We start from the raw sequence: 12,802 nt of genomic DNA on the forward strand, positions 1-12,802 counted from the left end.
CCAACAGCAAATCAATACCTAAGGGCTTTTTAAACATGGCAGACTCAAGGACCAAAATATGGGGTGGTGATGATCTAAGGACTAGAGTGCTAGGATCCCTTTCAGTTTCCAGGTTTTGTCAAGGTTCACTTCTTGATCAGATTGAGATAAAAAGCATCTATAGGCCAGGGGTTCCCAACCTTGGGTTCCCAGATGTTGTTGGATTACAACTCCAATAGATCCAATGATACAGTAAAATAAAAAAATAAAAAAAACCCATAAAAAATGAAATATATAAAATTGGACTGCAACATAAATTATAGAAACAGCATATATCATGGACTATACAATTCTCTTTTGAAGTTGTTTAGTGTTATCTCATGTTTTGTTAGCATTTTTATTTCATATGATCAACAGCTATTATTTCTATATGATTATGATTTACAATACAGCCCAAATTGATATAATTAATTTCTTATGCATTTTTTTGCATTAACTGTATCATTGGAACTGTTGGATTGTGATTTGGACTACAACTCCCACCATCCCCAGCCACAAGGACAAACTCATATCAACTGCCTACATGCCCACTTATTTAGAGTTGGTGAAACACTGTTTAGAGGGCCTCTCCCCAAACTCAGCCACAAGACCATTAGGCATCCTTTAGTGCCTCACCTATATCTCATCCGTAAACTGGGCATAATACCACAGGCTTATTTGATAAAGGTGCTGCAAGGATTTTTTAAATACTGTGTGTGAGGTGCCAGATATTGGAATTCATGCTCAAAGAATTAGTGCTCCTTCCTAAAAGGACCAGCCCCTAGACCTGTTCAGATTAGCGGTTAGCCTGCATGAAGCCTGCTATTTTCCTGAGTGTGCTTCGAATAGAAATTCCTCAAAACACTGAAGGATACAGAGAGAGAGAGAGACTCGGACCAGCTTGAGCTCAGATAATACAAACCAAAGGAAAGAAAATCCCCAATCCCCAAATATATCTATGGCCGGACTCTTTAACTGATCAGAGTATGATGGATTCTTCAGATACTGTGGATTCAGGTCCCTGTCCGAACATTTGGTCCCAATTACTGTTAATCAAACTGTCACTGTTAAATTCTAGAACAGGCATAGGATCTCAAGTAACATCAGTTAGAGATTGTCTGTGTGAATCAGGTCCCCTCTCAAAGCAACACACCACAGCTTTGTCCCAGATGATTGACATCCTTTCTTCAGTTCCATTGGTTCCTTCGGGGATCAGAGTAAAGTTGTCTTTCCCAACAGCTTTCTGGGCAGTGTTGAAGGTACAGTGACCACTACCAGTGACCTGTAGATCTCCACTAAAATCAGAGACAAAAGGTTTGCAACTGATGAAATGTATATCCACAGCAGATCTCTAGCACAGATCTCATTTATGCTTAAACATATGAAACTGTAATATCCAGGAAAGCTACCAATTTAACAATGAGTTGCTGATGTTCACCTGAACAACTGCTAACTGAGCAAAGAGGCACCATTTTAAAGAGGTGCATTTCTTTATTGAGCAGGGGGAGAGCAACTGGCCCTATCCATCCCCAGCACAGCACCCCTCCAGTGGCTGTTGCTGGTGACTACCTTGTGTTTCTTTTTTAGATTGCGAGCCCTTTGGGGACAGGGAGCCATTTTTATTTTATTTATTTTTATTTCTCTGTGTAAACCGCTTTGGGAATTTTTGTTGAAAAGCAGTCTATAAATATTTGTTGTTATAGTAGAACAACCAAACGAAGAGAGAGGAGTGATACTCCAAGAACCCAAGGTGACAACCAGTGTTCCCCAGCTATAATGGCTTTTGCTTGGAGATTCTGGGAGTTGTAGTCAACAACATCTGGGAATCCCTGTTAGAGGGAACACTGGTGACAACCCAAGTCACAAGGTGATCGACAACCCAAGGGTGAGAACCCTTGCCACAGGTGTGGAGTGTGGCATGTGGGGGTGGGTTGGGTCTGGAACTAGGGAGACTAGCAGAAGTCCAAACTCCCCCTTGCCCAAGTGGAAGTGCCTTCTGTTTGTGCAATGGGGTCCCTGGCCATTATGCTTAACAAAACAGTCCTATAGCAAGCTTGACTCCTACTCCCCATAATATTCAGGCAGCCTTCCTCATGAGTTTTCATCTCACCATGAGTTCTCCCTACCTCTGCTCCATAGCATTGGGTATTGATGATGAGTGCAGGAAAATGGCACGTACAAATGTGCCTAAATGTTAAAAGGAAGGCAGGGTGGGGACAATAACACACTGCTATTTTGGGCACCAACATCTCTTTCTGTTCAAAGATTCTAGTTCTCAGGAGGCATACTCTCAGAAGCCAAAATGGCAACTGGACAAGATTTCCGGTGTTCAGAGTGTGGGGCTCTCCATCTCAATGACCCTCTCCATGACCAGAACCAGCAGAATGCAAAACAGGTGATTTTTCATAATTCAAATAAAAATGTGCAGAATTTGTAGGGTGCACTGAATTTTTATAGTGAAAAAAAAAGGGGGGGAGGAGTTTGATAGGAAGGACCAAAATATCGTCAAAAGAGACTCATAATAATTTTAGCTTTTAAAAACTGGTTTGCTCCCTTAGATGGTTCTTAGCAGCTGCTTTAACATCATTTTTAAAAACAACAACTCTTCTTGCTGGATGTAATCCCATCAGGCAGAGCTCATGTAGCCAGGGTGATGATGTTGCAGCTACAGACAATCAGATTTATCTGGCAATGTTACAAAGCCAAATCAGAACAAGGACAATACTCCCTGTCCTCACTCTGAATGGACGAACATTTCCAGCCATTTTCACAGAAGATCCCTGTTCCCTCTCAGGCCCCACATAGAAGATTCCCCATCCCCGCCCCCCCACTGGCTGGGAAGATTGCCCAGCTTGCCGCCTCCCCACCCCAGCGCCTCTGCAGCCAAAGGAGGATGGGAGGGAGGGACGGGAGGTGGTACCCCCCACCCCCAGGCACCCCAGACGGAGACCGGAGCTGGGAGCCTGGGGAAGGAGGATGGGAGATAGGGGCAGCTCTTCCTGGTGGGGGGTGGTAGAAAATTTTGTGTACCGTGAAAAGGAGAAAATTGTGTGCGTTGTGCACCCACTGCCTCAATGCTGCCACCCAGGACAAACCTCTCTCTGCTTTTAAAAATTGAGGGAACACTGCAGAAGACCCTGAACTATTGTTGAAATGCAGGGAGCACAGCTTGCATTTGGGTTCAGCCTGAATAATCTGCACAGGTCACAGGATTCAACTTTTCTTGGCTTATGATTTAAGTGCTTGTAGATTCTGTCCAGCCCCCAAACACCCTTCCTACTCACCAAGACAGCAGAGAATTGAGGAAGTCCGGAGTGGTTGGATCAGGGCTCAGTGGCGGAGAGGTGACGAAAGCAGCAGCTTTGGCCCAGTTTTTACTCCAGTAGTGTGATCCGTCAGTGCCCAAGCTTGCTGTGATGGGTTCCCCATAAACCACAGTGCCTAAAGACCAGAAGGATATCAAGACGTTCAGTTATAAGTTATACGTTCAGCAGTAGAACCACTGTGGAACTTGTAACAAAATCCGTGTTTCCTACTGGTATACAAAGGAGGAGAGGATGTGCAGGTGCTGGCTCCCATAGCCTAAAGCAGACCTGCTCAACTTAGACCCCCCCAGCTGTTTTTGAACCACAACTCCCACAATCCCTAGCCACAGTAGCCAATAGCCAGGAATTATGGGAGTTGTAGGCCAACATCTGCAGGAGGGCCGAAGTTGAGCAGCCTTGGCCTAAAGGCACACAATACAACGCCTTGCTGAAGCGAAGCAGGTCTTGTTGATGGGGTCAGTGCCTAGATGGGAGACTCACAGATGCCAGCTTTGGAGGTGGGGCCAAAGCTCAGTGGAAGAGCCCCTGCCTTGCAAGCAGAAGGTCTCACATTCAATCCCAGGCAGCATCTCTTGGGGAAAGTGCCTGGCTGCAATCTTGGAGTCAGTGTAGACCAGGGATTCTCAATGTTGGGTCCCCAGATGTTACTGGACTTCAACTCCCATAATCTGCAATTGAAGGCCACTGGGGCTGGGGATTATGGGAGTTGAAGTCCAATAACATCTGGGGACCCAACGTTGAGAATCCCTGGTGTAGACAATACTGAGCTAGATGGACCAAGGGCCTGACTCTCGATACAACAGCTTCCTGTTTAAAGCTTCACCTTATTGGAGCATTGTCTGTCTATTTCAGTGCTTGCTGAACTAGCAGTTCGTCAAGATCTCTCAAGATCTCCCAAAGTGCTTCTATTTCCATTGTGAGCCCTTTGGGGACAGGGATCCATCTTATTTATTTTTATTTCTCTTCATTTCTTTATGTAAACCACTTTGGGAACTTTGGTTGAAAAGTGGTATATAAATATCTGTGGTCATCGTAGCCCTGCTACTTCAGATTCCTTTGAGATGCCAGTGATCAACTCTAGGGCTTCCAGCAGACAAAGAATGTACTCAGTGCTGTTGTGGTCCTTTCTGCCGCTATCTGCACGGTAGCATCTTTATCTCTCGGCTGAGTGCTGTGGTGCAAAACAAGCGGTGAAGGAAGCGTTCCTGGAGAAAGGCAGGCAGGGATATCTTTTCCCCGTAATAACGGCATATGTACAGAGACAGACCATGGGTCCATGCAGGTCAGCATTCTCCACCTAGAGTGTCAGGGGCTCTCAAGGATTTCAGGCAGGAGATCGACCATCGGCATGCAAAGCAGGTGCCAATGCTCCACCACTGAGCTAAGGACCCACCCTGAAAAGACACCCAGTTCATGTTCCACACACAGTCACAATGGAAAGAATTTTGTTTTTGTCTACACAGGAACCAAGTTTAAGAACCCCTGCGTTCTATGAAGAAGTTCGTCCTCTGGCTTGTCCTGAATCTACTGCCAAACAATTACGTCACAATAGGGAGCTGCTTTATACTGCGTCTTGGGCCCTCTAGCTCAGTCTTGTCTACACTGACTGGCAGCAGCTCTCAAGGTTACAGGCAGGATTCAGGAGTCTCTCCCAGTCCTGCTTGGAGATGCTGCCAGGGAATGAACCGGGGACCTTCTGCATGCTAAGCAGATGCTCTGCCCCTGAGCTATGGGCCCATCCCCTAAGGGGAATATCTAACAGCATTAACGTAGTCTCCCATCCAAATGCAAACCAAGGTGGCCCCTGCCTGCTTAGCAAAGGGGACAGTTCATGCCTGCTCTTCTCCCCATCCAGAAGTCAACCATCCTTTATTCTTCCTTCCTTGTATTCTCTTTACATCTCCTCTTTATAGGGATTGAGCTGTCCGGTCCTTTGCATCATGAGCCTGTGAGTCTGTCCCTTGCTGCCTCCCATGTAGTCCTTTTAACCCTCCTCAAGTGAAGGAAGCACCACTGTTCAAATGGATTGCAAAAGTCGGTCCAGCACACAGCTCCCCCCAGAATGGGTTACTCCCAAGCCCTCTGCCACTCCTGTTTACATGTGCACATTCCAGAATGGGGGAATTTGGTCCTAGTCACCTAGCAACCCCTTGCACTTTTGAACTCCTAGAAAAGTGAGACAGGGTTGCAGTTGTGGAGCAAGAAAAAGGAAAGGGGAGGGGAGGGAGAAAATCTTTTCCCATCACCCTAAATAGGGTGAGGGGTGGGGCACCCAGCCAGGTCAGAAGAGCTATGCACACTCCTGGGTAGTGGTTGTGTGTTTGCAAAGATCAAGGTAGTTGTAGGGAAGAGTGTTTGTGTGGGAGCTGGGCAGGATGGCTTTTCATTCATCCTCGACAAAATGCTGGGGCCAGAAAGGCGAGTTGGTCACACCCATCCATCCTACAATCACTATTGGTCACACCCGTCCAAAATCACTCTTTCTTCCTCCTACCTTGATCAAACACACAACCACCGATCAGGAGAGAGCACAGATCGCAAACTGCTGGGTGTTCTTTCAAGAGTGGGGCTGTTCTCCTTTAATGCGGGAGTTGAGCGCGCTCCCAATATTTGACTGTGTGCAAGATAGAAATAAGGTTGGAGGCAGGGAGCTTGCTTGTCTGTCAAGCCCCAGGTGGGGAGGACAAGCACGAGTCCTACCCAGATTCTGTCCTCAGCTTTGTACTGAGGTAGGAGGGAAAACCCTCCTACCCACCTGAGCATGCCCAGCTCCCTGGTTTCTCCTACCTGACTTTCAGTCGGGAAAACAGCACCCGTTTAGGGTTGGGAGAACAGCCCTAGTGTGGTCGTGTAGAGGATAAAAGTGCTGGACTTGGGAGCCCTGGGTTCAAATCCCCACTCAGCTACAGAAGTTTAGTCTGTGATTTCCGTCCACTCACTGTAGTGCTATTATCACAGCACATCCAGAAAGAGTAAGTGTCCAGGGGCAGCTGTGAGCATTCATTTAAAAGTCTGTACCAGGCCTGCTCAGCTCTGGCCCTCCTGCAGATGTTGGCGTATTACTCCCATAACCCCTGGCTACTGGCCACTGTGACTGGGGGCTTAAGTGGCGCAGCAGGGAAATGCTGGACTAACCAGCAGAAGGTTGCCGGTTCGAATCTCCATTGGCATGTTTCCCAGACTATAGGAAACACCTATATAGTAGCGATATAGGAAGATGTTGAAAGGCATCATCTCATACTGCTGGGAGGAGGCAATCGTAAACCCCTCCTGTATTCTAGCAAAGACAACTACAGGGCTCTCTGGGCGCCAGGAGTCGAAATCGACTCAACAGCACACTTTTACTTTAGTTCAAAAACAGCTGGGGGGGCCAACGTTGAGAAGGCCTGATCTATACAGAAAGCCAACACATGCAGAACACATGCATGCACAAAGAGTTTTCTCTCTGCAGTTGGGAATCCTCCTTTCCCAGGATCTTCAGTGATGCAGAGAGGCAGGCAGAATAGTACATATATTGTCTCCATGCATATATTTAAGCAAGCCCGTAGGTGAGGCCATTTACCATGGTCTTGTTCCCTCCTCTGTCTGTGTTCCCTCTCCCTGGACAATGTGAGAATAATGCTTTTCTCTCTGTCTAGCCTACCTCACAGGATTACTGTGAAGTTAAAATTAAGGATGGGGAGAGAAACATTTCTGCTGCCCTGGACTGTGAGGGGTGGAGGTGAGGAATCACCTCACTGCTATGTTAGAGGGAAGGACATTCACTTTGTGTCCACCTCTGCTAGTGCTTGGTGCATGTGCACACACAGCGAACACTTCCAGGTGCTTCCGGTCTGACGTATACCAGAGCAGCAAGGAGGTAGACTGCCGCCCTATGGGACCGTTTTAAACCACAGCGCCAATGGGGGAAACGTGTGTGTCTGTGTAAATCACCCTCCCCCATCCTTAAAGCAATTCCCCTCCTTCGAACTGGCAGCTGCCGTTTCCATGAACACCACTAGCTCAGTTGCCTGTAACCTCTGTGTGGAGTCAGAGTGGTGTAGTGGTTAGAGTGCTGGACTAGAACTGGGAAGACCTGAGTTCAAGTCCTCGTTCAGCCATGAAACTCACTGGATGGTTCTAGGCCAGTCATTGATCTCTCAGACTAACCTAGCTCACAGTGTTGCTGTGAGGAGAAAGTTAATTATGTACACCAGTCTGGGCTCCTTGGAGGACAAGCAGAATATAAATGTAGTAAATAAATTGATAAAAGAATTATACTGCCTTGACCTAAGAAAAGTGGGAGAAAGCTGAAACTGTGGAAAATACAAGGGAAAGCAGCAATTCATATTTAACAGCTGTTTTTCATGTATGTGCACGTATACATAAATACAATCTGAAGCTCTGCTTTTTCAAATTGGTGATAGAGACCCCCAACTGCCTCAGTCTATTTATGAAGCAATTTTTCTTCTTGTGAAAAAAAGCTAAAGTTCAACAGAGAGAATTAAAAGCTACTTTTTTTGTCTACGCAGGTGGTACTGTTGATGTCCACCCCCTGTATATTTTCCCACGGCTGTCTGATCCTCTTTATTGCACATGAAGTAGAAGAGTTTCTTTCCCTTAACAAAGAATCCCCACACAACTCATTTTGTTGTCAAGCAGCACCGGGGTGGGGGGATCTTCTAGACAGCACAGTTTATAAGCACATTTGCACCCAAACATCTCACCCGTCAGAAATCATGCACTGCTGAACAAACATTCCCAGCATTACAGCCCTGACACCCCCGAGAGGGAGAAGTGATCTCATTAATTTAGTCTGCATCCCACTTGATCCAAATTCTCCAGGCAGCGAGGGAGGGAAAGGGGGGAGGAACCTTCAGCTTCAAACACTCACACTTGCGGAAGCTTTAAATAGAAACTAATAAGGCTTTAGTAATAAAGAGAAGAAACTGGAGCTCTTGATGATGTCTGAACAATAATTCCCTGAAGGCTAAAATTCAGAGAAAGGATTTAGTGGGAGTAAAGGAATGTTTGGCTTAAGCGTGACGTGGCCCCTGCTTTGCCAGGAGATAACTTTGTAGAGATGAATGCCTGGCTTAAGACAGCCTCACACATGAAAAAGAAGCAAAAAGTGTACACCAGACAATGTAATGTGTGAATGTAATGAAGATGTTTGCAAACGTAGGAACTAGGCATACCAAACAGAAAGAGTCTGGACTGGCTCCCAGATGAATGCACTCCTGGTCAGAGTGTTGGACTAGGACTTGCGAGACCCGAGTTTAAATCTCCATTCAACCATGAGACTCATTCAGCCATGAAATGGACCCTGGGCCATTTGCTTCTCTCAAAGCCTAGCCTACCTCACAGGGCTGTTGGGAGGATAAATATAATCATGTACACAGCTCTGGGCTCCTTGGAGGAAGAGTGGGATATAAAGGTTTTTAAAAGTGTGTGTTTTTAAAGAAAAATAAAATAAAATTGCTGCAATGTAGTGTGCAAACTTGCCCTTAGCAAAACTAGACTGCATTCAGTTCTCTCCCTCGCCCCACCTTATGGGCCCGATTGGCTAGATCCCATCCCTGTCCTACACCAACCTTATGACCTGAGAGCTCGTCTTGTGGTGGCAAGCACGGATGGTTCCCTTTGCTAAGCAGGGCCCACCCTGGTTTGCATTTGAATGGGAGACTACATGTGAGCAGCATTGTAAGAGATTCCCCTTAGGGGATGAGACCTTAGCTCCAGTCCCACCCCCTTCTTCCAGCCTGCCATTTCTACTCCCTCCTTGGGAGGCAGTTCAGAATCATAAGGACCAGCAGTAAAGGCAGGAAACATGGGTCAGCAAACAATATCTCACACCAGAATGCCAGTACTGACCACTTTTATTTTGACTCTCCCAGGACATATTCAGTGAAAGCAAAGAGTTCTCTACAGTCTGATTGGTTTCTTCACAGTTCTTGAAGGACTTGCAGGGCTCCACCCCAGGTAAGTCTTGGCTTCAGACTCCTCAAAATCTTGGGCTTCCTCTCTCCCATCTTCTTCTTCTCCTGGGGTTGGCCTTGTTGCTGTTTAGCCTGGTCCTCCTATGCTCCACTTGCAGAGGAGGAGACTGCTTTCGATTCCTAGCAGCCTGGAGTCTAAAAGGTCCTGTCTCCAGCTGCTCCTTTCCCAGCATTATAGCTCTGTCTTGAGTTTCTTGGCCTTCTAGCCACCCCTGGCTCTCCTCATTGTCTCCCCATTCAGATGTGTCCCCTGGCCTGCTCGCCCATCTCCTCTTCCTACACCTGTTGGTACTTGGCTCCAGGGTTGATTTGATGCGATCAAATCAATCTATATCTTGATTTAAATCATTTCACAGAAGGACTCGATTTTAATGATTTCAATCACAATTTAAATTAGTACTTGGGAAGATTCTATTTAATCATCATCTATACATTTAATTCTCAAAGCATACCCGTGGCTGATTCCACGCGTGGCAGCACTTGCGAAAGTTCAGAGAGCTGCCGGATAGCCACGGGACAGTTTGGAGAGAAGAAAATGGTGGCCGTGGCCGTCCATTTGGCCAGCCAGAAAGCAGCAGTGGAGGGTGGGGTGGGGGGCGGAGAAGAAGCAGGCTGGCCAGCCAGAAAGCCGGGGGGGGGGGTGCACGGAGAAGCGGGCCAACTGGCTTGCCAGAAAGTGGTGGTGGTGAGAAGAAGCGGGCCAGCTGGCTGGCCAGCCGGCCAGAAAGCAGCTAGGGCAGGTGGGAGAGAAAGAAAAAGGCAGCGGCGAGTGGCAGTGCAGATGCTCTGCACCCAGCCCAGCTAGTTTTCTATAAAAGTGCACTCTTGTTGTCTAATATAACCTCAATACATATTTAGAGATAGATGTAGGTTTCATTTTTAGAAGGTAGGTACACACTATAATACGTACACACTTCTCATAATGCTGTTTCATTCAGGAAACCAGGCCTTGCATTTCGTAGTGGCACTGTTTGCATTTCACACGCATGCCTGCCCTACCCACAGCACCAGGAACTTCTTTAAAATATTCCCAAACGGGGTGTATTTTATGCCCTGCTGCCGTGATAGGTGTTTCCCTTCTACAATATGCTTGGAAAACATTTCCTCGGGTCTGCATGAATGCGTTCTGTTCACTTTTGGTTTCACTTTCTATTTCCCTCTGCTTCCCATTCATTTATATCCAGACTTCTTGCTCAGATCTACTCCATCCCCTGCAATCCTCTATTCAATTCATTGATTTCCTTTGTCTTTGCTCTTGGGGGCAAGCAAGGGCTTTTGACTGTCTGCGTGTGCTGCATCTACACCACCTGCAGAATAGTACTGTTATCTCTCATCCCCATATACTGCTGTCAACATGTTCATAGAACATAATTATGATTGATATCCATGATGATATCTTTGACTAGGTTCTTTATGATTTAAAAAAACCCAATTTAAAACAGAAACATCTGATTTTATTTTTTTAAACCATCAATTTTTATCAACTTTGCTTGGTTCATCAACACACAGCTTTGCAGGACCAGTTCGCCATACACTGGATTTGGCTTTTTGCTTCTTTAACCCTTCAGAGTGTTCTCTCAGGGTTGCCTGAAGTAGGGATGTGCACGGAACCGGTTTGGAGGCCCTTTGGGGTCTCCAAACCAGTTCGAAAGACCAGCGGTTTGGCCGGTTGGAAGGTAGGAGGGATAACTTTAGGACCGGGATTTTTCTCACAAGCGCTGTTCTCAAAAATGGTCCTGTCGGTTCCGGTTCCGTGCACATCCCTAGCCTGATGCTCACACAGACCATTCAGTGACCCACTTCTGGACCTTTCCAGTGCTTCTCTCCTCCCCCAGAAACAGCAGAGGTTCACGGGAGCCTGAATACATCCGGCCCTGGAGCTGGGTGGTGTTGCCTCCACTGCTCCATGCTGGGATCCAACGACTGAGATTTTGCTTTACTTCTGAACCAGCCCGTAACCAGAAACTCTCTCTTTGGGGAGTTTTTCATTCATCGAGTATCTGCGAGCACTGTAAGATATTTCCCTTAAGGGATGGGGCCACTCTGGGAAAAGCATCTGTTTGCTTGCATGCAGAAGGTTCCAAGTTCTGTCCCTGGCAGCATCTCCAGATAGGCCTGAGAGAAACTCCTGCCTGCAACCTTGGCGAAGTTGCTGCCAGTCTGTGTAGACAATACTGAGCTATGGTCTGACTCAGTATATGGCAGCTTCCTATCTGAAGTCAGACTCTATCAGCCACTAAGTGACCCATTCATTGACTGAAAAAGTCAAACTACTGTTTCTCTGAGTGCAGCAGTCACATCTGGAAAAACTAGCTGATTTCTAAGGAGGGATGTCAGAGAGAGAAATGCAAAAAACCAAACAACAACAAAAGGGGTGGGAAAAGACGCAGCTGGTTTTTGGAGGAACGATAAAAAGAGAGCAAACAATTAAGACTTTGATGGGATTAAAGAAAAAATGCTCAGTAACTCTTTTATGTTTGCAAACAGGCGTTACCAAGGCTACTGCATTCTGGATGGAGGAGGAGGCGTGGAACAAAAGGGAAAGAGGAAACTTGGACTGGAAAACCCATGTCCCAACACACTGTGGAACAGCCAATTAGTCAGGAAAGTTAAAAACCAGATTGGACAGAAAGGACAATCCTATCCAAGAGGGAGGCCTTCTACACTGGCAAGGAAAAAGCTGGAAGAAATAACTATGATTTTCCATCTCACTTCTATTAATAGAACTTACCCTTTTTCCTGGCCTGAGCGATAACTTCAGCTGCGCTTTTGCTCATCACCTTGCTGATATATAAGGGGCAGTTGGTCTGGTTAGCAATGGTGATTGCCCGGTTCACAGCTTCAGCCTCTACCTACAAGAGGGGGCAGGGGTGGAGAAAATTCAGCTCTGTCTTAGAAACAAGCAAATCTCTTTTTGAAAATAAGGCCTTGAACAAGTTAAGGGCAACAAAGCAGTCATATATAGAAGGACACAAAGACTAGAAACAAATTAGTTTAACAGTCATGGCTTTTTAAAAGAACTCCGAGAATGGTGGGATTATGAAACGATCTTTGTCTTGTGCTGGGAAGACCTGGTTGTAAAATGGGATTTACTCCCTAGTAAGTGTGCTCAGGATTGCAGCTTTGGTAAAGCTCTATTTTCCAGGGTTCACAGACAAAGCAAATAGTTTTCTAATGAGTCTTGGAGATTTTCTTTTTAACAATCTATGAACAAAGCCTTGAGAATCTCAAAAACTAAAGGAATTGATCCATTGGATCTAGGGATCACAGAGCCTTCAGTATACTTCTCTCTCACAGAAACAAAATCATGGGGGGAAATTAAGCAAATGTATTTGTTTTGCATTATATATTTTTGGCATTTACATCCTGTATATGTAAAAATATCTATAATATAATATAAATAATATATTTTTAAAAATTCCATTTACAGCCAATCTTTTCCAAGAACACAACATAGTAAAAAATTTTACATTATAAAAT

The 12,802-nt window shown here is 46.0% G+C and overlaps 1 protein-coding gene across 4 annotated transcripts in view; it reads right to left on the minus strand.

The window, feature by feature from the left end:
- Positions 1-12,802, minus strand: part of DPYSL2 (dihydropyrimidinase like 2) — a 102,830-nt gene that overhangs the window by 12,730 nt on the left and 77,298 nt on the right. For all 4 annotated transcript variants that reach the window (XM_053269069.1, XM_053269068.1, XM_053269071.1 and 1 more), the window contains exons 8-10: positions 12,054-12,174; positions 3,303-3,459; positions 1,172-1,313 (exon numbers count right to left, since the gene is read on the minus strand). In XM_053269069.1, coding sequence (XP_053125044.1) covers positions 1,172-1,313; positions 3,303-3,459; positions 12,054-12,174 — 420 coding nt within the window. The remainder of the gene's footprint in view (positions 1-1,171; positions 1,314-3,302; positions 3,460-12,053; positions 12,175-12,802) is intronic.

Source organism: Hemicordylus capensis, chromosome 8, assembly GCF_027244095.1.
Source record: "Hemicordylus capensis ecotype Gifberg chromosome 8, rHemCap1.1.pri, whole genome shotgun sequence".
Classification (NCBI taxonomy): domain Eukaryota; kingdom Metazoa; phylum Chordata; class Lepidosauria; order Squamata; family Cordylidae; genus Hemicordylus; species Hemicordylus capensis.